Source organism: Phyllopteryx taeniolatus, chromosome 4, assembly GCF_024500385.1.
Source record: "Phyllopteryx taeniolatus isolate TA_2022b chromosome 4, UOR_Ptae_1.2, whole genome shotgun sequence".
Classification (NCBI taxonomy): domain Eukaryota; kingdom Metazoa; phylum Chordata; class Actinopteri; order Syngnathiformes; family Syngnathidae; genus Phyllopteryx; species Phyllopteryx taeniolatus.
The window spans coordinates 6,704,173-6,731,687 of NC_084505.1; the positions used below are offsets into that span (position 1 = coordinate 6,704,173).

Sequence of the window (27,515 nt, forward strand, 5' to 3'; positions counted from 1 at the left end):
GTATGTACGTCACATGACTTAAAACTGTGGTTAATAATTGTAAAGGGATTCTAACACGGCGAGACGTCAGTTGGTTTATTATAGGGCAACAAACACGACATAAAAAAGTAACACACAAAAAAAAAAGACTTAGCTAGCACCTCGAGTGTGCCTCACTTGCTCCGGACACGCTTTCTAACACACAGCTGTAACGTAGCAGAAGACCTTCTAATACTACATGCCGAGAAGTTAGTCAATTTTTTTCATGTTTATGTTCACATAATGCCCCAAAAAATTCACAGGCGTTTCATTTCATTTTCTGTCACAGGCGTTCGACATGGAATGGTTGTTAAACCCATCCACCCATCCATGAAATGGATATAACACAAAATGTCATTTTCCCACAACATTAGGTAGAAAAAGATGTGACTTACATAAGTTCCAGACACACAACTGGCAAGTTATATTCAGGTGGCAGACATCGAGTTGAAGTTGTCCAATTTGCTGGCTGGCAAGAAAAGAATTCTTGGTGGCGAGGAAAATAATGGCGGCTATCGGTAAATTTTCCACTCTCTTTTCTGTCCTCCTTCCAATGATGCAACACGATTTACAGTAAAAATGACGGATTACAGTAGTGCTGTATATATATATATTTTTTGCTTTTGCTCCCATGGTGCATTGTGTTTTACAGTAATATACTTCATAATAAAAACACAGCATAATACTGGACCAATTTTACAGCAAATGCTTCCAATTTTACAGCAAAGGCTTACAGTGTAATATTTACAGTAATCTTAAAATGAGTAGAACATAAATCCATTTTCCATACCGCTCATCCTCACTAGGGCTGCGAACGTACTGGAACCTATCCCAGCTGACTCTGGGCGAGAGGCGGCGTGCACCCTGAACTGGTCGCCAGCCAATCGCAGGGCACATACAAACAAACAACCATTCGCACTCACATTCACACCAACGGGCAATTTAGAGTCCTCAATTAACTTACCATGCAAACTCCACACAGGGGCGGGATTTGAACCCCGGTCCTCAGAACTGTGAGGCAGATGTGCTAACCAGTCGCCCACTGTTTCACCATAATCAGAACGTGAAAACACAATTTATTTTCTGAAGCGTCATGTCTTAGACTATCGAATAATTTTTATTACTGGCTCCTCATCATAAAAACATTTATTCTAGCTATAGTTTGTTGTTGATAGAAACATATCAATACTGTACCCGATACAGACAGACAGCCCTCCTTCAAATGTTAACTGAATATAAGTTCATGTCACCAGCAATTACGATGTCAGGTGTGGCGAGAGAATAGTAGTAGGAATAATCCATCCATCCATCCATCCATTTCTACCGCTTATCCGAGGTCGGGTCGCGGGGGCAATAGCTTTAGCAGGGACCCCCAGACTTCCCTCTCCCCAGCCACTTCATCCAGCTCTAGAAATAATGGGAGCAATAAAATAATGATAATTTAAATAACCGATCATTAATATACTTAGGAAATTGCTTTCTGTTTCAGTTATTTAAACTCGAGAGTAATAAAACAATTCATTTCAATCCTGTCTGCAGTACATTGACAAAAAAAACGACAATATCTAGAAAAGGAAGGAGAAGGAGCATCAGGAAACAGCAAAGAGTAGAAAATGAATGAATTAATTACAAGTGGTTCCCTTTCTCTCACTTGAGCCGCTGTCCCCCAAAATGTCTGTGCACGTTTCTTTTGCTCGCGGATGCATTTTCAGGACCATGCTGATAAAACACCCATCCATCCATTTTCTGTACCGCTTATCCTCACAAGGGCCTCAGGCGTGCTGGAGCCTAATCCCAGGTATCTTCGAGCGGGAGGCGGGGTACACCCTGAACTGGTCGCCAGCTAATCGCAGGGCACATAGAAACATACAACCATTCGCACTCACATTCACACCTACGGGCAATTTAGAGTTTTCAATCAACCTACCACACATGTTTTTGGGATGTGAGAGGAAACCGGAGTACCCGGAGAAAACCCACGCAGGCACGGGGAGAACATGCAAACTCCACACAGGCGGGGCTGGGATTTGAACCCCAGTCCTCAGATCTGTGAGGCAGATGTGCTGACCAGTCGTCCACCGTGCCGCCCTGATAAAAGATTTACTTAGTTATTTCATTTCACACTTGATGGGTTGGCAAGCAGAGACACAATGTATACAAGAATTTAAAACTTCTTAAAAAGCGCAACCAAACTCATTTTCGTGTTTTGTTTCTAAATCCATTAAATATGTTTGAAAATAAGTACTGAAAATGTGCAAAGACTGAGAACAATATAGTCCTGAGTTGTTGAGATATTGCTTAAAACTCTTTTTCACCTTCGAAATTTTCCCGATTTTGTGGGCAGGTCTAAAAACGAGCCCGGTGACCTCACATGCCTGGGGCGTAAACACCACGATATAAACACCAAGCACCTTTATTCCATTCAGTGGCCATGAGGCAGCATTGCACTTCCTTGCTCATAAATAACTTCACCCAGTTCTCCCAGTATAGTGTCTAACTGGCCACGAAACTATGCCCACAACTTGAAAAAAATACAAATCCCTGAAGTGTCATGTGTTTTGTGTTATTTGGGCAACGTTTCTCGCCATCTGGCAGCCATGCAGGTTGTGTTGTGAGGCAGCGGCGAAACGGACAAGACCGCAGCCCATTGCCAGCGGTTGGGGAAGCCGCTGGTGGTGCAGTACAACAGCATAGCACATGAGTGGGCGTAACCACAGGGAGAGGCTGCACACTGCAGACAGATACACCTCACAACCCATGAGGAGGAGGAGGGAAAAATTCATCCAGGGGGACTGGAGAAGATCACGCTGCTTTGGTCGCTTCATGGAGCACCACTCGCGGCCACAGAAGCATGTTTATGGGGAGATGTCTCAAAATTATTTGCACGCGTTTTTCAAATCCCCAAATATATCAGCGATTAATACGTGTTATTTTTATGTTGCGCGTGCATTTATCATGAACTATCATTTGTAAATATTCAATTTTTCTGGTGAATTGTTGGAGGTGCGTTTGTGGATCATCATTTATTTTCGAGACAAACGTAACGCAGTTTCAAGTTGAAAAAAATAAACACCACCACACGTGTGAGTAGGTCCTCCTTCCATCCTCTAGGCGGCAGTGTTGCTGTCTCCTTTCAGAGTGTAGACCACATGTGTCAAACTCAAGGCCCGGGGGGCCAGATCCAGACCGCCACATCATTTTATGTGGCCCCCATAAAAATGACTTGCAGTTAAGTCATCAACAGAGACAGCAACACTGCCGCCTCGCGGATGGAGGGAGGGCCTTTCTAGGTGTGTAAATCTTAAAACTGCATTGTTTGCCTCAAAAATAAATGCACGTGCCCGGTGATCCACAAACGGACTTTCAACAATGCACAAGCAAAATGTAATATTTACAAATGATAAGTCACGATAAATGCACACACAACATTAAAAACATGTGTAAACCTCGGATATATTTGTGAATTTGAAAAACACGTGCAAATAATTTGTGGATTTAAAAAACACGTGGGAATTGCGGATATATTTGAAATTAATGAAAATGGAATGAATCCGTTAGCTTTACCTCATTTTGATTGTTGTGTGGTTATTCACTTGCACTACTGTGCAATACAGAAATACTGTCAGTCAAAGCACAATTTATGATGATGAAACAGCAGTGGGTTCACTAGCAAATCACTGTGCAGTGTCTTAGCCTTTTCCGGTACAGTATCCAATCTTTGAGATCGTAAATCTGTCCGATGTCAGCAAAAAAATAAATAAACAAACGAGGATCAGATTGGACAAACAGGCAACATAACAATACTCTCTCGCATATGTTCTTCAAACAATGTGAAAAACGAGATATGATAACAATACAGACCCTTTTAAAAAAAAAATGTATATCATGGAAAAGTTTATTTCCTTAATTCCATTCAAATAGTTAAACTTTCAAAGATTCAGGGCCCACAATTTAAACATTTTCAAGAATGTATTTGTTTAGTTTTACATAATTTGGGCTTCCAGCTCATAAAACCTACAAAATCAGAAATTCAAAAAATTAGAATACTGTGAAGAAATCACGATTTACTTCTCATTTTTGTAGAGGTTTGCTTGAATCACTGCTTTGATGCGCCGTGGCATTGAGGCAATCAGCCTGTGGCATTGCCTGGGAGTTATGGAAGCCCAAATTTCCTTGATGCTTGCTTCTTTGTTTTTGGGTCTGGTGCCCCTCATTTTCCGCTTGATAATACCCCACACATTCTCAATGGGGTTTAGATACGGCGAGTTGGCTGGCCAGTCAAGCGCTGTGATGGCATGGGCATCAAACCAGGTTTTGGTGCTTCTGGCCGTATGGGTAGGGGCCAGGTCCTGCTGGAAGATGAAACCTGCATCTCCATACAGGTCGTCAGCAGAAGGAATCATGAAGTCCTCTAAAACATTCTGGTAGACGTTGCGGTGACCTTGGATTTAGGAAAGCAGAGTTTACCCACACCTGTAATGGACATTGCCCCCCAAATCATGACTGGCTGGATATTTCACACTGGACCTCAAGCACCTTGGGTTCTGTTCTTCAGCAGTCTTCCTCCAAATCCTTGGACCTTGATTCCCAAACAAAAGGCACACTTTACTTTCATCAGAAAATAGGACTTTGGACCACTGGCCAACAGTTTAGTCCTTCTTCTTCTCCTTGGCCAAGTTGACACTTCCTACGTTGGGACAGGCTCAGAAGTAGCTTGACCCGAAGAACCCGACTGTTGTAGCCCATCTCCCGGATGCGTCTGAATGTGGTGGTTTTTGAAACTGTGACTCCCGCCTCATTCCACTCTTTCAGGATGTCTGCTCGATTCTTGAATCTTCAGTTTGATAATCCGCTGAAGCCCACGGTGATCTCTTTTGCTGGTGCATCTTCTCCTGCCACATTTTGTCCTTCCACTAGACTTTTCATTGATATGTTTGGACACAGCACTCTGTGAACCACCAGACTCCGTAGATATGAACTTTTTTGGCTTACCCATCCTATGGAGGGTATCAATGATGTTCTTCTGGCCAGTTGTCAACTCTGCAGTCTTCCCCATATTGAACCCAACTGAGACAATTGAACCAAACTGAAGCAATTTAATGACACCTGGGGAAACCTGTGCAGGTGCTTTGAGTTTAGTAGATGATTAGTGTGTGACACTTGTGTGTGGCCTGCAAAATATGGGCTACTTTCTTCACAGTATTCACATTTTTTGAATTCCTGAGTTCGTGGGTTTTATGAGCTGGAAGCCCAAATTATGTAAAAATAAAAAAATAAATACCGGTACTTGAAATTGTTTAAATTGTGGGCCCTGAATCTATAATCTATGAAAGTTTAACTTTTTGAATGGAATTATGGAAATAAACTTTTCCATGATATTAACATTTTTTGGAAAGGGTCTGTATTTGAGGGTGACTTCTACTTTCTTTGTTGCAGCAAGTGTCTATTTCATTGTGTGCACCGCACTGCCCCTCAGAGGTTAAGAAGTGGACGTGCAGAAAAGTTACTTTATTTATGTAGCCCATTGGTTAATAATAAACGGGTCAGTTTTTCTCATACCTACTGTTGCTGAGTATCGTTCTCTGTTTGAGTCATATCACGTGATCAAGCCTTTTCTAACATTCCATACTACAAAATAAGTAAATTATGTTTGATTATTTCTGAAATTGGATTGGATTGATATCGGTATCAGCCAAAACTCAAGGCTGCAATATTGGTATAGGATCATTAAGTGAGAAAGTTGGATCGGGACATCCCTATCAAATATATATATATATATATATATATATATGAAAAATGGGTATGTGAGGGGTGTATGTATAAATGTATGCAAGTGTTTACATGTGATATACTGTATTTTTGGCCTATGTATGTAGGATTTAAATGAGTTTTACTTCTTCCTACTTCTTTCGGACTAGCAGTACATGGTGTTTCAATATGATATATTTATATTGTCTTTTTTCAGTACTTGTTTTTTTCTGCTGCATGTTCAAAATAGAAAGTCCAATCAAATAGATAAATTAAGTTTTAAATCAGATTTTTTTGACTTTGTTGATGTCTTCCTATGTTGTTGTTAAAAGCAATTTGTTGTACCACAGACATATTTTAAATTGTAGTAACTATGCTCTGAAGTTGTGTCATGTGACATACATGCATCCCTATTACAAAAATTTTTTAGTAGAGGATGAGAAAAAAAGTGAGCTACCTGTACATGACTCATCAGAAACGACATACATCATCAAGCTAATTGCTTTGACCATGGGTCGACCTAAGGTGCTTTCAGCCGTAATGGAGAGTCACGTAAACCAAGCCAACCCTGTTACTCTTTTTTTTTTTTTTTTTTTTTTTAAATCAGAAAAGGCATATTAATATCAGCGTTTTTCTTTTTTTTGTTGATTAGGCTATATATCCGTTTGTCCTTGACCTGTTAGCATAACATCTTGAATGTAGCCTACAAAATTATTTAACATTAGCATTTATTTGCGAGCCTCTTACTGTAATTAGAGTAATATTCAAATTAGTATTCAAATAAAACGTAACTTTATTTATTTGTATAGGATTAGTCAGCAAACCGGGTCGTGCCAAACACAGCAAAATATTTGATAGGACAAATAAAATTTCTAACAAAAAGTTTAGTTGACGGCTGAACTGCACGAATCTAATTATTTTTTTTTTTTTTTGGGGGGGGGGGGGGGGGAATTATATAAAATAAATACAAACTAAATGGTTGCCTTTCAAAAGTGTTGGCGTTTATCATTGTCAGGAGAGTTCTTGGTCACGTGACTCCTGGGTCTTCAACCTGTCATCCAGCAGCCGGCCGTCAGCGCTCACAATATCCGAAAGGTAAATGGAATAGAAACAGTTTTTGCGCTAGTATATACAATTCTGCCACTTCCACTGAGTGTCGCAACCTCCCACCCCAAAAAAAATAAATAAATAAAGGTTGGGTGGGGGGAGTGACAATAGCGACAGGCACGTTTTAAATTGAGCGTTTGTATTTAGCCCTTGTTTAAGAAACACTGATCGCCAACATTTCCGCCACAACCTTACCGTCTCGCCTTTGTGCTGAATTTTGCTCCGACATCAGACGCTGTCCGTTGACGCCAATGCGAAGTTAGCGATGTTTCGCACTGTAGCGGATTTGTGCAGATTACAGTCAATAAAGTCCTCTCTCCACAAAACTGCCTCCTAATCCCTAGTTGTCGCATGTGTGGAAGGGGTGGTCGCTGTTTCACTCGTTTGGGACTCAACGACAAACAGGATCATTTTCTTCTCGACTGCACACAAAAAAGCACATTTGGAGTGCCTGTGCGTGGGAAATAACGACATATACATTCTTTGTTATTGAATTGATGTGTACTGTCACGTGACTACATCCGGGTACTGGTCTCCACCAGCCCCATACATACCATACGTCACATTGCAACCACAAATACGGCTTAACGGTGACAAATGACGGCTAATACATTTTTGGTAAATCACCTGAGGCGATTACATATTATTTCAAGAAAACGATAATAATAATGATAATGTGATGTCATACAACTTCTGCTTTTAGTTGGGTAGAAGGCCGATTGAACTGTCACGCAGTTTGCGGGGTTTGGAAACTGTTGGCCAAGTTAGCCGGACGTTTGCTATTCGCTTGACATTCGCCAGGGACCGTCTACAAGTTACACGACGGAGGTTTTTGGTGAAATCACTAAAAATCAATTAAAAACACTTTTATTTCTCATTCTGATTGCTGTCGTTGGTGGCAAAACAGGTACACAGTATACCTTCAGTATGGACTGTTCGAGGCAGGGTTTATTACAGTTTCTTACAATGAGCGGACCACTTAAACAACAATCCTTAAAATCGTAAAATATATATCACATCCTCATATCACCAGAGGTATTGTTAGGGGTGCAATTATGAAATTTTAACTGTCTGTCCATGCAGAGAAAAAAGGAAACTTGCCAGCATTTATGGCAGACGCAACTGTTGACAACAAATATACCCTCTGGGCACGGCCGGCCTTAGGTCATGTGGCGCCCGAGCTGAGATTTTTTTATGGCGATTTACATAAGCTTCCAAAAAAGTCAAATATCAAGTGTTTTTAAACATTGCTTTTAATTTATAACATGCCACAAAATTTAAAATAGAACATTTTCTTAATGTCATTACTGTATTGTTACTGCCAAACAAATCATGCGAGTAACTTGCTGTTGCGACACATAAGTGGACAAAACAAAAGTAGCAACAACTCGACCCCTCTTTCTCCCATTTGCCTTCTATTTTTTTTCTTCTTCTCCTGTGTTCTGGACTGTTTTAGCCGTTTCGACGTTTCCAAATTTGTCTGAGGTCACGTCAATAAATTTGCCCTCAGTAGAGGAGGGAATATTTGCTACTATGATTTGTAATAATATTAATTGGGAATTTCTTGATGATACAAATAATAATGCATTTTTCAGAGGTTTGGATGCCCACTATTGAATGAAATCTATCATCCACCACACATGTCCGAGGTACGCTTGCGTGTGAGTCTGCCTGCATGTTCACCAATCAGATTCACCAATATTCCATTAGCTCCCCGGGCCACAACTTACATGCGGTATTAGCAGGCCCAAGTTTAGACAGACTTTCTGACACTAAGGTCTCACTCGGCCAAGCGCATCTCCAAGGGCACATCCTCCCTGTGCTGACAACGCCCAGCTTGGCACAGACAAGTTTACCAAGAGTCTTGTTCTTGGACGGAAATGAAGATGCATCACTGAAAATGGAGCACTCAGTCACTAAATTCTTACAGGCTCTGGGCGGAAGCCAATTGACTCACCCTCGCTGCACCTACTTCGCCCAGCTTGGCACTGACCAGTCTGCCAAACAGGCAAATGCGCAGCTAGCCTTGCGGTGGAACGAATATCAAGATGCGCACCATTTGTGCTGCGGCGTACGTTGCGCTTTCTACGCAAATGAATATAGAGCCCTATGTGTCTAAACCTGCATTTTGAACCACTGATTTTTATCATAAAAATATGACTCCATAATAATAATAACGCGGCACGGTGGGCGACTGGTTAGAGCGTCAGCCTCACAGTTCTGAGGACCCGGGTTCAATCCCCGGCCCCGCCTGTGTGGAGTTTGCATGTTCTCCCCTGTGCCTGTGTGGGTTTTCTCCGGGTACTCCGGTTTCCTCCCACATCCCAAAAACATGCATGAATTGGAGACTCTAAATTGCCCGTAGGCATGACTGTGAGTGCGAATGGTTGTTTGTTCCTATGTGCCCTGTGATTGGCTGGCAACCAGTTCAGGGTGTACCCTGCCTCCTGCCCGATGACGGCTGGGATAGGCTCCAGCACGCCCGCGACCCTAGTGAGGAGAAGCGGCTCAGAAAATGGATGGATGGATGGATAATAATAACAAGAAATATTTATATTTTGCACGACAGCCCATATTCTGGAGTCATTGAGAGGAGTATATTCATATTTTATTCATAGGAATTTAGGAATTTTGCAATCTTCTTTTTGTTTTAGGATGGCAGAAGATCCCATGTCATGTGACTGTTTTGTTTCATTGCCCCCTGGCTCTCTTGATGACCACGTCATTTTTGGGAAGAACTCTGACCGTCCCCGGGATGAGGTGCAGGAGGTAGTCCACTACCTCCCAACTTCTCACCCTCCGGGCACCATGCTGGAGGTAAAACCACTGTAGTCATCTATTTTTGGTGATGCGAGGGAGGCTACCTCAAAAGACATTTTGTGGGGCAGGTGCTTAACCAGAACAAAGAACAGTGTATATTACACTGTATTTACCTGGTATATCATTACCCATACACTCATGGGGATATCTAATATGCTGCAATTAGTAAATGAGAACTGTTATTCATCTGCAAAATAACTGAGGGTTACTCTCAGAAAAAACGAGTTTGATAGTGAGGCTCTGCATCATACCAATAGACCACATAATCACAGCCTTCAAAGTCACTCTAAATTGAAAATAAATGTCTTCTAAATTTGAGATGCCACAGGGAAGAGTTTTGTTCAGAACCCTAACAAATTTGAATGATTGAAAAATCGCCAATATATAAAAAAGGGGTTCAAAATGGGGAAACAAATCAAGCCATTCTCTCTCTTCTTGAACACTGGTGGGTATGTCTGCTGAATGAACTGAAACCACGCCCTGCTCCTCTGTCAATCAAATGCCACTTTTACTACCTGGAAAAATTCATGCTACTTCGTCTGGCATCTTTCCTGTGGCTACACATAACTACATGTTTGTGCTTCAAAAATATATCCGCATAAAACCTCTGGTGCCTGGACTATATCCCACGGAGTCGCCGCGCGGCCATACCAACCTGAAGACCGGATCCACACGCTGGCTGTCAAGTCAGACTTTTTGTTTTTGTTTAGTTTTTTAGTTTTTTTGTTTTTTTTGTTTTTACACCTTCCTCAAACTTTTGCCTTTCTGTGTGTGACACGCAGGCACTCCCGGCCGACAACAAGGAACAGAAATATATCTTTTAATTCAGTTTACATTGTCTTTAAGCATCTTTTAACACCTGTTTCAAACAGTGACTCGGACACACAGCACATTAGATAATTTCATTGTTTGCTTGACAAACGGAGTACTGTAACTACACAATGCCAGTGTTTTCTGTCAATCTCGTCTTATATTTTTAGGGATTGGTCTTGGTTGTGTTGGGGCCCGGCCGGGCACACCCCAAAGAGGCAACGGATCGGTATCTGGAGGTTGGGGTTCACACCGGTAGACGAGAGGGTAGCCTCCCTCCGCCTTCGAGTGGGGGGGACAGGTCAGGACTGTTTGTGCCCATTCACTAAACAGCAGCTCAGAGTACCCATCCTTCTTGGAGTCCTTGGAGAATGTGCCGGAGAGTGCCCCTGTTGGGGACTCCCTCGTCCTTTTGGGGGACTTCAGTGCTCACATGGGCAATGACAGAGAGACCTGGAAGAGCATGATAGAGAATCATGATAGAGAATCATGATAGAGAAGCAAACCCGTTGGTGCACACTGCACACCAGTGGTAAGGGATGCTGTTAAGCTGAAGGAGTCCTATCGAGCCTTTTTGGCCAGTGGGACTCCAGAGAGAGTTTATGGGTACTGATAGGCCAAGCGGGATGCAGCCTTGGTGGTCACTGAGGCGAAAACTTGGGTATAGGAGGAGTTCAGTGAGGCCATGGAGAACAACTCCCGGACTGCTTTGAGGAAATTCTGGTCCACCATCTCAGGAGGAGGTGGCAGTGCACTGTCAATACTGTGTATAGTGGGGATGGGGTGCTGCTGACCCCAACTCGGGACATTGTGAGTCGGTGGTCCGAATACTTCAAAGATCTCCTCAATTCAACCAACACCCCTTCCTATGAGGAAACCGACTCTGGGGACTCTGAGGCGGGTTGAGATAACCGAGCTGGTTAAAAATCTCCTCGGTGGCGCAGCCCCAGTGATGGATGAGATCCGCCCTGATTTCCTTAAGGCTCTCGATCTTGTAGGGCTGTCTTTGTTGACATGCCTCTGCAACATAGCGTGGACATCGGAGAGGGTGCCTCTGGAATAGCAGACCAGGCTGGTGGTTCCTTTTTTTAAGAAGAGGGACTGGAGGACGTGTTCCAACTATAGGGGGATCACACTCCTCAGCCTCCTTGGTAAGGTCTAGTCAGGAGTTCTGGAGAGGAGGGTCTGTCTGGAAATCGACCTGACCTCCTCAGATTCAGGAGGAGCAGTGTGGTTTTCGTCCTGGCCGTGGAACAGTGGACCAGCTCTACACCCTTGGCAGGGTCCTGGGGGGTGCATGGGAGTTCGCCCAACCAGTCTACATGTGTTTTGTGGACTTGGAGAAGGCGTTCGACCGTGTCCCTCGTGGAGTCCTGTGGGGGGTGCTTCGGGAGTATGGGGTACCGAACCACCTGATACGGGCTGTTCGGTCCCTGTACGACCGGTGTCAGAGTTTGGTACGCATTGCTGGCAATAAGTCGGACTCGTTTCCGGTTAGGGTTGGACTCCGCCAAGGCTGCCCTTTGTCACCGATTCTGTTAATAACTTTTATGGACAGAATTTCTAAGTGCAGCTGAGGCGTAGAGAGGGTCCGGTTTGGTGGCCTCAGTATTGCATCTCTGCTTTTTGCAGATCAGGCCATGCTTTTTGCAGATCAGGCCATGATCTCCAACTCTCACTGAAGCGGTAGCCGAGTGTGAAGCGGCTGGGATGAGAATCAGCACCTCTAAATCAGAGACCAGGGTCCTTAGTCGTAAAAGGGTGGAGTGCCCTCTCCAGGTCGGGGATGAGCTACTTCCCCAAGTGGAGGAGTTCAAATATCTTGGGGTCTTGTTCACGAGTGAGGGAAGATTGGAATGGGAGATCGACAGGCGGATCGGTGCAGTGTCTGCAGTGATGCAGACTTTGTATCGGTCCGTTGTGGTAAAGAAGGAGCTCTCGATTTACCGGTCGATCTACGTTCCTACCCTCACCTATAGTCACGAGCTGTGGGTCGTGACCGAAAGAACAAGATCCCGGATACAAGCGGCCGAAATGAGTTTCTTCCGCAGGGTGTCCGGGCTCTCCCTTAGAGATAAGGTGAGAAGCTCGGTCATCCGGGATGGGCTGAGAGTAGAGCCGCTGCTCCGCCGCATTGAGAGGAGCCAGATGAGGTGGCTCAGGCATCTGTTTAGGATGCCTCCTGGACGCCTCCCTCATGAGGTGTTCTGGGCACGTTCCACCGGGAGGAGACCCGTCTCTCGGCTTGCCTGGGAACGCCTCGGGATCCCCTCGGAAGAGCTAGAGGAAATGGCTGGGGAGAGGGAAGTCTTCCCTGCTGAGGCTGGTGCCCCTGCGACCCGACCTCGGATAAGCGGAAGACAATGAATGGATGGATGGATGGATACACCCCACCACACACATTCACAGTGCAGGGTTAAGGGTTGCCAGTCTGGGACCTGGTAACCATAATAATAGGGTGGGAGGTGGGTTGTCACTTTTCTCTTGGCTGGACTCCTGGGGCTTGCGCCCTCCCCCACCCCCGGTTGTTCAGGCCGCGGAGGAGTGCGGTTCTCGGTTCAATCATAAGCATGAGGGAAAAAAATAATTTTGAGTTTTAGCCTAGACTTAAAAACATTAACACTTGGGGCTGATTTATTCTGCTGGCATCTTATTTCATTTGTGTGCAGCACATCAGCAAAATGCTGCTTCACCATGTTTGATTTGGACTCCACTATCTGACTTCAGTCTGTAGATCTCAGAACTCTACCGGGTTTATATCCCATTAGCATTTCTTTCAGGACCTAAACCATTTAGTGATTTATAGACCAGTAGGAGAACTTTACAGTAAATTTTGGAGCTGACTGGGAGCCAATGTAGAGACTTTAGAACTTGAGTAATGTGTTCTGATCTTTTTGTTTTGGTCAGAACCAGAGCTGCAGTGTTCTGAATGGCTGCACCTGTTTAACGCTATTTTGGGGGGTCCACTCAGAACACCATTCCAATAGTCAAGTCTATAATGGAGAAAAAAGCATGGATGGGCTTCACTCACTTCACTCTGGATTAGGGTTGTCACTATCAAATCTTTTTTAAAATCGATTATCCTATAGATAAGAGGTGGCCACACTTTTTGCCTTAAGAGCTACAGTACTTTTAAAATGACCGACTCAAAATGATCTACCACCACCAAAAATGCTTGAATGTGTGTAGGTGTGTGTGTGCGCTTTAAAAACAACATTCAGTGCAGTCCTGTCTGTCTCCCCTAACATGTAATTGCTGACAATTTTTGGGGGGTACAAAATGCACATTATACGAGAAATTACGTTACTTAAACACCTGGTTGGCCTCTCTGGCACTATACACAAATGGTTATTATCCTAACTCACCAATAGAACTTTTATGGTAAGTCTAGATATATGCTCCTCAGAAATGTATGAAATAACGTGGTGTGCCTCAGGAATCAATTTTAGCCCCTGTCCTATTCAATTGCATATGTATGTTCTATATTCATTCCATATCTTTCAGTGGTGCTGGGAGATGAACATTCTTTCAATGGTTCAAGGTCAGGGTCTTGTAGAAATGGACCAAATCTGTTTGTTCATCGGATTTTGTGTTTTGTATTTGGTTGCTCCTTTTACCTCCTTTCGCTGGAGCCATCTTCTGCAACTATTTCCTCCTTGGGGTAGAAGCAGTATTCAGCACCGGCCAAACAGATTCCTCATTAATTTGTTGGTGCTCTGTCCTTCCTGTTGTCCGCTGTCCCATATCTTTAGGTTTTGCTCCCAGTAAATTCCAGGGAGGGCTGGTGGCTGATTTTCTGTCGTTTCCACAAGCAACATCTGTCTTCTTTGTGGCGTTAGTTAGCTGTCTGTTAGCCTGCTACTGCCCCCTGTTTTGAGAGATTGGTAAGGTGGTTTCATTCCCCGACTGTCCATTTACCTCCACATGCACTTCAAGGTGGTGTATTTTTGTCTCCAGTACTGCCATATACTGAAGAAGTTTTTGATAATATTCAGTGGAAAAGGAAGACATCTTGTTGCTTGTTGCTAATTGCAGGCTTGTGCTAGTAGCAGGCCACGCTCCCGTTAGGATGCGAGGGTATCAAAATTGTTAAAATATGGCCATGGCCGCCTGTATCTACAAAGAAGTACAGTCCGACAGATTATAAATGGCAATTTTAGCATTCTATAACCCCAAAGGCAGCTTGTTGTATAATTATAAGACAAATATTGATGTATGTGATGTAGGGCGCATCAAGTAGTAGATTTATTGGTACAGTATCAAAGAAGGCGCCATGTTCATAGAAATATACTGTTGATATCTACTAAAGTAATCATAGGATTCATTTATATAATCAATATTGTGCTTACTGACTACTTGAAGATGAAAAACAATTTTGCAGAGGGACAAAGCTGATACGGTAGAAAGGTGTTCAGATACATCACAACAATCAAGCAGTCTTTAGTCTTCTCAATGTAATTCTCAGTTGATCTCTGTCTACTGTGTTGTTCTTTTTCATCTGTAGTGTACGTATATACAGATCCCTCAGGTAGAGCAGACACATGCTGTCATCCTTAGTAAACCAGCTTGGATGTGGGGAGCTGAAATGGGAGCCAACGATCAGGGAGTTTGTATAGGGAATGAGGCAGTCTGGACTCGAGAGGCTGTCACTTCTGGAGAGGCTTTGCTGGGCATGGATCTTGTGAGGTGAGCGCCTACTGAACACACTGACAACACAGCATCTGGAGCAACTCAAGTGTTCAATATTTTCCTCAAAGATAGTACTTTGAAAATAAACTGACCATTGAACCATATTGTTGATGCTAGATGGCCACTCCATCACCTTCACCATGCAAATCTCTAGATTGCAAGTGTATTCCTCTATAGTTTATTTCAAAATTGACTCATATTTAGAACTATTAATAACCGTAAGTCCCTGGTGTACTTCTAATGAAAAATATTATTCCTTTATAACTTTAACCTTGTTGAAAAATATTATTTTTAATTTCAAAACAAACATGCTAAAGAAAACCATTATTTCTGCCCCCTCAGGCTGGGCCTGGAGCGCGGTGACAGTGCATGGGCAGCGCTCACTGTCATCACTGGCCTGTTGGAGCAACACGGACAAGGGGGTCAGTGCAGGGAGGATCCAGAACCTTTTAGCTACCACAGCACCTTCCTTCTGGTGGACCGAAATGAAGCTTGGGTTCTGGAAACGGCTGGAAGACTGTGGGTTGCACAGAAGATCTCAGGTGATTACAATCACATAATATGAGTCCTGAACAGGTTCAGTTCTAAGAATACATACTTGAGGGAGCCATGCAGAATCTATAAGGGGGCATCATTTGACAGCATGACATTGGTTACAGGCGCATATCTAAGCTTCTGAATGTTCCAGTGAGCACAGTTGGGGCCATAATATGTAAGTGGAAAGCCAATCATACTGAAGAAGAAGAAGAATCACCATTTATTGTCATGAACATGCATGCACACGAAATTTGTTCCCTGCATTTAACCCATCACAGTGAACACATACAGATGTTAGTGGAACCCAGGGAGCATTTCAGGGTATCAGTGTCTTGCTCGAGGACACCACAGCCGTGAGTCCGGGGGATGTTGGCGGATGGTCCAGTCGGGGTCTTGAACCTAGGTCCCCCATGGTGGCAGGCGATGATCTTAACCATTGGGCCACGGCTGCCCAATAACACATCTACTTGTTGTCAGACACACATGCACATGCTGTACACACAAATATGCTCACTGTAAATACAGACATCCAATCTCACACATCAGTCCATAGAGTAACACAAATATACACAGTAGAACACGCATGCATATATATAAACTCGGTCGGACACAAATTGCACATAGATGCACGAAAGTGGTTACACACGTACACAGACGCAGTCTCACATTCATAAACACAATATGTAAATAGACACGCACACACACACGGGCACTACATACTGACAGCAACGCACAAACACACACTTCATACTTGTGACACAAAGACGAGCGTACACAGTGGAACACGCAATGATTGTGTGTGGGAGCAGCTGTCAATTCATTAGTGGGACTATGACAAGCATGTGAAAACACTTGCCCTGAACTGGTTGCTAGCCAATCGCAGGGCACATATAAACAAACAACCATATTCACACTCACTTTCACACCAACGGGCAATTTAGACTCTTCAATTAACCCACCATGCATGTTTTTGGGATGTGGGAGGAAACCGGAGTGCCCGGAGAAAACCCCCGCAGGCACGGGGAGAACATGCAAACTCCACACAGGCGGGGCCGGGGATTGAACCCCGGTCCTCAGAACCTCAGAATAATTGTACAGAGCAGTTTTGTCATACTTTTTACTTGAGTATTTATGTTAAGAGGAAACTGTACCTTTACTCTGCTACAATCTAAATTTCACTCACTATTTTTATTTATTCATTATTATGTGCACAATCTATTTTAGACTTTCATTCTCGACCTCTGTGACAACAGCGCCATTACAGCAATAACCACAGTGATGTTTGACTCAAGATCACCAATTAAACGACACAATAAAGTCACGTCTGTTCATGCTCTGATTTAAAAAACCATAAATCATAAGTTACTGAGTTGCAAAGTACTTTTAGTAAGTAGTAGTAGTAAGTCGTAAGTAAACTTTTCACTGATTACTTTCTTCCTCTTACTCAAGTAATCCTTTTGAGGACTACTGTTTACGTTTACTTGAGTCATATTATTCTAAAGTAACAGTACTCTTGAGTACAATATTTGGCTACTCAACCCACCTCTGGTTGTGCCACAATTCAAAAGCAAATCTGATTTCATTTTCAGTGAGTTTTTACAATTTTTACATTTGTCAGTTTTAAGTTATTTCAATGTCCATTCTGGGGTTTTCTTTCTTTAATGAAAGGATACCAACAATATTGTGTGTGTAAAAGCCAATTTCTATTCTCAGAGGGAGTGACGAACATCTCTAACCAGTTGACCATCGACACTGAGATTACCACAGAGCATCCGGAGCTGCGGAGCGTGGCCCAGGAACAGGGCTGGTGGGATGGAGTAGGAGAGTTTAACTTCTCACAAGTGTTCAGCCCTGAGAAGCAACCCGTCAGGATGGAGCTTGCCAAAAAGCGCTATAAGGGGGGTGCAGAGCTACTACAGCAACGTGACGGTGAGCGTCGTAGGCTGATAAAGTACCCAGCAAAATCAGAATTGGCTTTGTTTAGGTCAGCTTGCAAAGAAAAAAGAAAACAATTCCAATGTCCTCAGTTTAATTGCATTATATTTTATGATTTTAAAAACACCACATTGATGCAACATCCCTTTGTGAAACAATGCGGCACCACGGTGCTGTGGTGGTTAGCACGTCTGCCTTACAGGTCTGAGGTTTATGATTCCAATCTTGGCTCCAGCCTTCCTGTATCAAATTTGCATCTTCTCCCCGCAATTGGCTGTTGAACAGTCTAGTGTGTAACCAGGCTGTCATCCAGAGTCAGGTGAGAAAGGCTCCAACTCACCCATGACTCTCATGAGGACCAGCGGTAAACAGTGGGGGGGGAAAAGTATTTGGACAGCCACCAATTGTGCAAGTTGTCCCACTTAAAAAGATGAAACAGGTATGTAGTTTTCATCATAGGCACAGTTCAACTTTGAGAGACAGAATGTGGAAAGAAATAATCCAAGAAATCACATTGTATGATTTTTAACTAATTTATTTGTATATTCTTAAGAAATATTTGAACACCTACCAACCAACAAGAATTCTGGCTCTCACAGACCTGTTACAGAATCTCTAAGAAGCTCTTCTATCCGCCACGTTACTTGTATTAATGGCACCTGTGTGAACTGCATATCTCTGTCCACACCCTCAAACTGTCAGACTCCAACCTCTCCACCATGGCTAAAACCAGAGAGCTGTCTAAGCACACTACGGACTAAATTGTAGACTTGCACAAGGCTGGGATGAGCTCCTCTACAATAGCTAAGCAGCTTGGTGAGATAGCGCAATTATTAAAAGATGGAGGAAATACAAGATGACTAACAATCTCCCTTGACTTGGGGCTCAATGCAAGAACTCACCTCGTGTGGTATCAATGATGTTGAGAATGGTGGCGGATCAGCCCAAAACTACATCTGGTCAATAACCTGTGGACCTGGTCAATGACTTGAAGAGAGCTCTGACCACAATCGCAAAGGTTACCATTAGTAACACACTAATGTGATCATGGATTCAAATCCTGCAGCTCCTGAAAGGTCCTCCACTTTAAAGGAACCATATTTTGCTAAAGCAACTTTATCTAGTATTTGGGATGTGATATTGGCTCTATGGTGCCTCAGTACACATGTGAAATATGAATTAAAATGGTCCATGACTTCCTGAGTTCGAGACATTTTTCTGCCAAGAGGCCTGAATTTCTGGAGCTTATTTTCATCACTAACGAAGATCTCGCTGTCAATATAACGGACGCGTGCTCTCACAAGTGACAAGTACACAGAGGCAACCAATCAAAGGAAAGGGGGCGGTCTTAGCCAAATATTGACAAAGCGGATACAAAGCTGGGTCAAACATGTAGGTGTCAGAGGAGCCTTTTCTGGACACTCGTATGACAAAACCAATATATAAGGAGAGACAAAAGACACTGGCAGGGAAAAAGCAAAATAGCAAAGAAGAAGGAAAACTAAAAAAGAAAGGCTTTGGTATTTTCATAACTGAGTAGACTACTTATTCTATATATAGTACTATACCTGTACTATAGGATTCTGCAGTAACAAACATGTTTTTCCTGTATGTTTTAGGCTCCGTGACAGCACAGGTGATGATGTCTATTCTGAGGGACAAGCCCAGCGGCATCTGCATGGATTCTGGCGGTTTTTGCACCACAGGCAGTATGGTGTCTATACTTCCCAGAGATATGAACCTGCCGTGCATCCACTTCTTCACTGCGACTCCAGACCCCTCCCGGTTTGTCAATGACAGAACCCGAGAATTACGCGACTAAACATACTTCTAACTACATGCAATGGAAACGGACCCCAAAATAGACTCAGGCTGAGGAGTTTTCTAGAGGGGAAAAAAAAGAGAAAAAAAACGTCTTAGACTGTAAATGATGTTTTTGGCAACTAAGACTAAAGAGTTCCAAATATGGCATTTCAAAAATGTTTACTTTGCTAGCAAAACAGGTATGCTAAATGAGAAAAAAAAAAAAGTGAAGCACTTTGTAAAACTAGAAACACGGACAGGTATGAGAAACAGCAGCTCTCAGAATTGTTTGTTACACAAACCTCCGGCTGCAAAGTACTGTAGCGTCCTATCTAATTGTGAATACTATTTTTGAAATTCTTAAACATGTTGAAATTGCTTCTGTATTTAAATCCACTGAACATGAAAAAAATGTCAACTTAAAAAAAAGCTACCTCAATTCAGCAGTTACCGTATTTACTGTTTGCCTGCTGCTGGATTATGGAGGTGGAAAAAATGCAACCAAGAAAATGATTTGTTCCCATCCATTATTCTAAAGTAAGAGAAAATTAAATCAGATAGAAAATAGCATGCATTTTAGAGACAAGCTTAGCTTAGCTTGAGCCTTTTGAATATGCTGTTGCATGAGTGAGTGTTTTTTTTTTTTGTCTTTCCTTTGTCCTTGTCATTTCTCTCTCCCCCATCCTCTTTTGCGCTTAAAGGTCCATATTCAAGCCTTATATCTTCTCTGAGAACTACACCCCTGTGCTCAGTGTAGTCTCCCCACACTTTGGCCCTGATGATCCTGCAAAGAAGCAGCCGCGCTTTCAGGATCAGGTTGACCGCAGACATGACCTTTACAAGGCTCACCAGGAGGCACTGAACACTATGAAGACTGACCCGGTAGGTCAATTGCTTGTAGAGTAATTGGAAAAAAAGTACTGCACAAAGTTACACTGAATCAGCCTTCTAGTAAGGATAGAAAACAAATCAAATAGGTTTACTTTACACATAAAAGGCATGGTTCAACTGAACACGAAACAGAAGAAATAGTACACATTCATAGATGGTTCAGTTATATGACACAGGGTACTTGCAAGGTGCATTGTGTAATAGTTCAGAAAATACATTTTAATTATTTATACAGTAGAAACAGCTTTGCCAGGTTACATATTCCTGCTAACAAACAAACCAAAATGCACTGTTGACAGGGGTAATCATAATTGAATTAATCCACTTTTTCCTGTTTGTTGTATATCTATTTTCTTTCTCCCTGCAGGACAAGGGCTTAGCTAACTATACGATTCTGAGGGACCTCGAGTCACAGTGTCTGAGTGAGATTTCAGCCATGTTGAGTGGAGAGATACCAGGCGATGAACTGGGAAACTTGTTTTTTGATTGTGTGGACACGGAGATCAAGTTCTATCAATGACAGGTGGGAGAACTGCTTGGTTTGATCTTAAATTACCACACTTTCCTGATAGTACTTAAAAATTAGAATCTAATAATCTTAATCAATTAACTGTCGACATTTAGTTACGAACGACAACAGTAAAGCACATAAAAATGACTGAATGAATGAATGAATTGTTGTTATTTTCCCCATCTAGTTGGAACAGTTTAGTCAGGTTGAAAGGTCACTGTTTTTGGTTTCAGTGGCTTATTTGCCGCATGGACATGAAACTGTCAACTGATCAACTGTTTTTTCATACTGCGGCCTCAACTGCTCATTCCTAGTAAATTGAGAGTGGCAGGAAAGGCCGCGGAGTGACTCTTGGAACATTTATCCTCCAATATGCCTTTGCCTCACCTCACATATAACTGATACCATTATATAATTAATTAAGACTAAGGGGTCTGTTTTCGTGACCGGCGTAAGACTGCGTGGACGCATCTTAGCTTTTGCTGTCAAACTACTTGGAGGTCTTCCCGTCCTTTTTGTTTTGGGAATTTCACAGACAGGCGTAAGCAGGCGTGTTTAAAAGAGTGAGGTCTGCGCCGCTGTGGGCGTGATCACAGCAGATTTCAATCATGTCCAATCAAAGCGGCTTCTCCCATTCCCTTTAAATGTGTCGCACTCACAGCCTCACTTATAGACATCTCTGTGTGGAAGAGAACAATGTGTAATCGCAGTAATCCGTGCGTGACTGGAGCATTGTCACTGCTCTTGGACGGTGTGGCACTAGACAAAGTGAGCGGGTACCCTTATTAAACAACGAATGAGCTTGGTGATAACCGCTGGCAATTTAAATATGTCCGTGGACCTCATGTATCAATCTATCACCACCCACGATCATTCATGTGCCCACCCCCCCTAGCTGTGCTGGCCCGTGAGATGATTTAAAATATATAATGATGATGATGATAATAGTGCCGCAACTACTACTAATAATAATAATAAAAATAATAATGCATTCAATGACTTGGCTTCTACTATGATTCAGAGGGTTTGATGCGCGCTGTTGCAGAACGCTGTGCCAAATTGGCAAACGTGAACGAGTCTTGTGCTTGCACAAAAATTCGTACATGCCAGCAATTGCATCCTGCCACAGATGCGTCGTCTACGAAAATACGACGCTAAATGTCTAAAAGATGTCTGATCATCAGTTTAACCTGGGAACAATGACCTCTGTAGTGTTAATAAAGGTCTAGATGGCACATGCACTAATGTAGCAGTGGTTTTGCACTTCAGTATTGTATGGAGTATGTTTAAAGCGTGATTTGTTGGAAAACAATGGGTTGTCATGTGATGGCTACATGGACAATGTGAAATAAAGACTGTTTAGAATGTGACCTGTCTGTGTTCTAAGTCTTAATAGCAACAGAGTCAGCCAACAAGCTCAAGGAAATCAGTAAAGCAGCAAGCCGGATCAAGAAAAACTATTCCAAAGTCAAAGAAAATACCATTTGTGATATTTTATTGCTGAATTAACAACTATTCAGGCTAGACATCCATCCATCCATCCATTTTCTGAGCCGCTTCTCCTCACTAGGGTCGCGGGCGTGCTGGAGCCTATCCCAGCTGTCATCGGGCAGGAGGCGGGGTACACCCTGAACTGGTTGCCAGCCAATCGCAGGGCACATAGGAACAAACAACCATTCGCACTCACAGTCATGCCTACGGGCAATTTAGAGTCTCCAATTCATGCATGTTTTTGGGATGTGGGAGGAAACCGGAGTGCCCGGAGAAAACCCACGCAGGCACGGGGAGAACATGCAAACTCCACACAGGCGGGGCCGGGGATTGAACCCAGGTCCTCAGAACTGTGAGGCTGACGTTCTAACCAGTCGGCCACCGTGCCGCACCAGGCTACACATAGATCAGAAAAAAATGGCTGTGGATTAAAATGTTGCACTTTTTTTGACAAAGAAATAACCTGGAAACAAATGTGAAACAGGGAAAATAGAAAAAGAAATTGATAAAATGAAATAGCCTTTATTAGTCCTAAAATGGGGAAATTTGTATCGTTTCATCATTTCAACGGGAACAGTGGATGCAGGAACTAAAATACACTGTAGCATGCAAGGAGGACACAGAAAATGTACCAAATGGGTGTGTTCAAGCACATTAACATACCATACATTCACCTGTACATCTCCCATTTGAGAATATTTGTGTCCAGATGAAGGTGAGTGAGTTTCAGAAGGTCTGTGGGGAAAGATTTGGTATTGGCATTGACCGTAGATAAAAAATACTGTGAGGTCACACATTCTGAAAGATGGGTTGGTGCACACATCCTTGTTCTCTCTCTCTCTATCTCTCTCTATCTCTCTCTCATAGTATACGTGTCATATAATTTGATCAATAATGTTAAAGACATCCATCCATCCATTTTCCGTACCGCTTATCCTCACGAGGGTCGCGGGTGTGCCGGAGCCATCCCAGCTATCTTCGGGCGAGAGGCGGGGTACACCCTGAACTGGTCGCCATTCAATCGCAGGGCACGTAGAAAAAAACAACCATTCACACTCACATTGACACCTACGGGCAATTTAGAGTCTTCAATTAACCTACCCTGCATGTTTTGAGGATGTGGGAGGAAACCGGAGTACCTGGAGAAAACCCACGCAGGCACAGGGAGAACATGCAAACTCCACACAGGCGGGGCCTGGATTTGAACCCGGGTAGTTAGAACCGGGTAAAGCAGATGTGCTAACCAGTCGTCCACCGTGCCACCTGTTAAAGATATTTGTAAAAAAATTACCTTGGTTTTTATATGGATCAATATCGCTCATGCTGAAACAGCCACATACACAAAAAAATCATCCAAACAAACTTGGGGGGGCATTGATCGTTTTTGAAATAAAGATTAAAATATATTGTATCAGGCGGCACTGGTTAGAGCGTCAGCCTCACAGTTCTGAGGACCCGGGTTCAATCCCCGGCCCCGCCTGTGTGGAGTTTGCATGTTCTCCCCGTGCCTGCGTGGGTTTTCTCCAGGCACTCTGGTTTCCTCCCACATCCTAAAAACATGCATTAATTGGAGGCTCTAAATTGCCCGTAGGTGTGAATGTGAGTGCGGATGGTTGTTTGTTTGTATGTGCTCTGCGATTGGCTGGCAACCAGTTCAGGGTGTACGCCGCCTCCTGCCCGATGACAGCTGGGATAGGCTCCAGCATGCCCGCGACCCTAGTGAGGAGAAGCGGCTCAGAAAATGGATGGATGGATATATTGTATCACGTCGCCCTGGGCAGCACCAGAGCTTTGCACCCCACTACTGAGGCAGACAGTGACCGCGGCAAAATGAATGGGAAAATGTTTACCCAACATAGCTTGAAAGATAACGAGAGCTGCCGGCTCGGTAGCCAAGAGGCTAAGTCGCTAGCTGGCTAGTATATACGTATATATATCCGCCTGTCGATCTGCCATTCCAACAAGACCCCAAGATACTTGAAGTCCTCCACTTGGAGAGGAAACGCCACCCTTTCCGACTGAGGACCATGGTCTCAGATTTGGGGGTGCTGATTCTCATCCCAGCCGCTTCACACTCTGCTTCGAACCGCTCCAGTGAGAGTTGGAGATCACGGATCATGAAGCCAATACTGAGGCCACCAAACCGGACCCCTTCTACGCCTCGGCTGCGCCTTGAAATTCTATCGCTCTTGAGGAGAGATAGTGAGTATACTTGTAAAAGAGTGATGAGGATGGAGCTGCAAGAGGAAGACCAAAGAGGAGGTTTCTAGATGTAGTGAGTGAAGACATGAGGGCAATTAGTGTTGGAGAGGAGGATGCAGGAAAAGGATGGCGTGCTATGCTGACCCCTAACGGGACAAGCCAAAAGGAAAAGAAGTGACAGCTCGTAGAACTGAACTTTGGCAAACATTTGTATTGAATGAAACAAATAAAAATTACATTGAAAAAAACAATTTGTAAACCCCTTCAATACTGGGAGAGGCAGAGGTGCATATACAGTATATCCAGGCCAATACAGGTAGAAAATATTTTTTCTTCATAAAAAGAATTCATTACCACACAATCAATGTCCCACCTTTTGTAAACACTGCAATACTTTTAACATAAATATACCATGATTTATTTATTTTATACCATAACATTAACCACAAGTTAATCAAACAGATTACACAAATGAACCCTACAAAATCAAATTATGGTATGTTAATCCATCCATCCATTTTCTACCGCTTATCCGAGGTCGGGTTGCGGGGGCAGTAGCTTTAGCAGGGACGCCCAGATTGTTGTTGGTATGTTAATTTCAATTATTATTCCCATGTGCACACTGTTGCGAGACTCCAAAAAAAATCCATCACGCATAGTTTAAATGACAATCAAGGTTTTGGCCAGGAGGGGTTTGTGTGCACCTGAAGCCTTGAGAAATTAACCTTTTTGTGATTCAAGCTTCAAGAGGGCTTCATCTGGCTTCATTTCATTGGCTTCAATTGTGATTCCTAAGTATTTAAGTTCTTCTTTCATTTGGATATTATATAAATTAATCAGAGGGTCATTGTGAATAGACTACTATAGAATACTACCCACAATTTGTGAACATAGGTGAGGGTGGGAACGTAGATCAACCGATAAATCGATAGCGTTTTCTTTCGGAGTCCGCTTCACTGCAGACGCTGCACTGAGCCGCCTGTCGATCTCCCGCTCCTCCACTTGGGGCAGGATCTCCTCTTTGACCCGTAGAGGGCACTTGACCCTTTTCCGACTCAGGACCATGACCTCAGATTGGGAAGTGCTGATTTTCATCCCAGCTGCTTCACACTCGGCTGTAAACCGTTCCAGCGAGAGTTGGAGATCACGGCTTAATGAAGCCATCAGAACCATATCATCTGCAAAAAGCGGCGACATGATACTGATGTCACCAAACTGGACCCCAATACCCCGGCTGCACCTAGAAATTCTGTCTATAAAGGTAATGAACAAAATCGGTGACAAAGGGCAGCCTTGGTGGAGTCCAACGCTCACTGGAAATGAATCTGACTTACTGCCAATATTGCGGCCCAAACTCTGACACTTGTCGTACAGGAACTGAACAACCCGTATCAGGGAGTCCCGTGCCCCATATTCCCGGAGCACCCCCTCAGAGGACTTCCTGAGGGACATGGTTGAACACCTTCTCCAAGTCCACAAAACACATGTAGACTGGTTGGCCGAACTCCCATGCACCCTAGAGGACGCTGCCTGGGTGTAGAGCTGATCCACTGTTCTACAAAGCTGCGTTCTGCTTGGCCAACCGGTACCCATCAACTGCCTCTGGCGTCCCACAGGCCAAAAAGGCCCGATAGGACTCCTTCTTTAGCTTGATGGCATCCCTTACCGCTGGTGTCCACCAACAGGCTCGGGGATTCCCGCCACGACAGGCAACGACAACCTTACGGTCACAGTTTCAGTCCGCCGCCTCAACAACGGAGGCACCGAACATGGTCCACTTGGATTCAATGTCCCCCCCCCCCCCTCCCCCGAGACATGGGCGAAGTTCTGTCAGAGGTGGGAGTTGAAGCGCCTTCCGACAAGGGACTCAGATATTCTGAGCAGACCTTCACAATACGTTTGGGTCTGCCACGTCGGACTAGCATCTCTCCTCACCATCAGAGCCAACTCACCACCAGGTGGGGATCGGTTGACAGCTTCGCCCTTCTCTTCACCCTAGTGTCCAAGACATGCGGCTGCAAGTCCGATGACATGCCACAAAGTCGATCATCGAACTGCGGCCCAAGGTGTGCACATGTGGACACCCTTATGTCTGAACATGGTGTTCGTTATGGACAATCCATCACGACCACAGAAGTCCAATAACAGAACACCACTGGGATTCTGGTCGTGGAACTCATTCCTCCCAATCACACCCCTCCAGGTCTCACTGTCATTGCCCACATGAGTGTTGAAGTCCCACGGCAGAATGGGGGAGTCCCCAGCTGGAGCGCTCTCAAGCACCCCCTCCAAGGGCTCCAAAAAGGGTCCGAAGGCGCAGGGAGACTACCCTCTCGTCCACTGGGGCAAACCCCAATGTACAGGCACAGAGTTGGGGGGCAATAAGTATGCCCGCACATGCTTGGCGCCTCTCACCGTGGGCAACTTCAGAGTGGAAAAGAGTCCAACCCCTCTCAAGAAGACTGGTACCGGAGCCCAAGCTGTGTGTGGATGTAAGCCTGACTATATCTCGTCGGAACCTCTTAACCTCGCACACTAGCTCAGGCTCTTTCCTTGCCAGAGAGGTGACATTTATTCCGATAAACTAAATACAATGGGTGACATTTCAGCAATCTACATCCATGCATAAATTGTTTGGCCATAATAATCAGGGTGTTATACATCATTTCATGTTTTTTATTTATTATCATTTGTCCATATTTCATGGCATTGTTTTCCAGTTTGGGTGATTTGTTGTCCTTGTCAGATGTATACTGTTGGAATGCTTCCCAAAATATTTTGGGATAAGTGAAATAACAAATATTCAAAGGTCTATAAAGCAGAATTATAAAACAACAACAACCAGTTATTTTGCCCGATTGTTTTAAGAAATCATCAAGGATAAAAATATAATTTAAGGTTTTGAAGTGTGTTTCTTTAGCCTTTAGTGAAATGTGTAGAGTGATATATTAAG

The 27,515-nt window shown here is 43.7% G+C and overlaps 2 protein-coding genes across 2 annotated transcripts in view; one reads left to right on the forward strand and one right to left on the reverse strand.

The window, feature by feature from the left end:
• Positions 1–7,433, reverse strand: part of sp6 (Sp6 transcription factor) — a 24,091-nt gene extending 16,658 nt beyond the window's left edge. The window contains exon 1 of the mRNA XM_061772230.1: positions 7,069–7,433. The gene's annotated coding sequence lies outside the window, so the exon portion shown is untranslated. The remainder of the gene's footprint in view (positions 1–7,068) is intronic.
• scrn2 (secernin 2) lies at positions 6,723–22,239 on the forward strand. Its single transcript, XM_061772225.1, has 8 exons — positions 6,723–6,861; positions 9,528–9,690; positions 15,008–15,189; positions 15,535–15,734; positions 17,443–17,658; positions 19,284–19,449; positions 20,169–20,349; positions 20,726–22,239. The coding sequence occupies exons 2-8, from the start codon at positions 9,529–9,531 to the stop codon at positions 20,876–20,878; spliced, it is 1,260 nt and encodes a 419-aa protein (XP_061628209.1). The 5' UTR covers positions 6,723–6,861; position 9,528; the 3' UTR covers positions 20,879–22,239.
• The last annotated feature ends 5,276 nt before the right edge of the window (positions 22,240–27,515 follow it).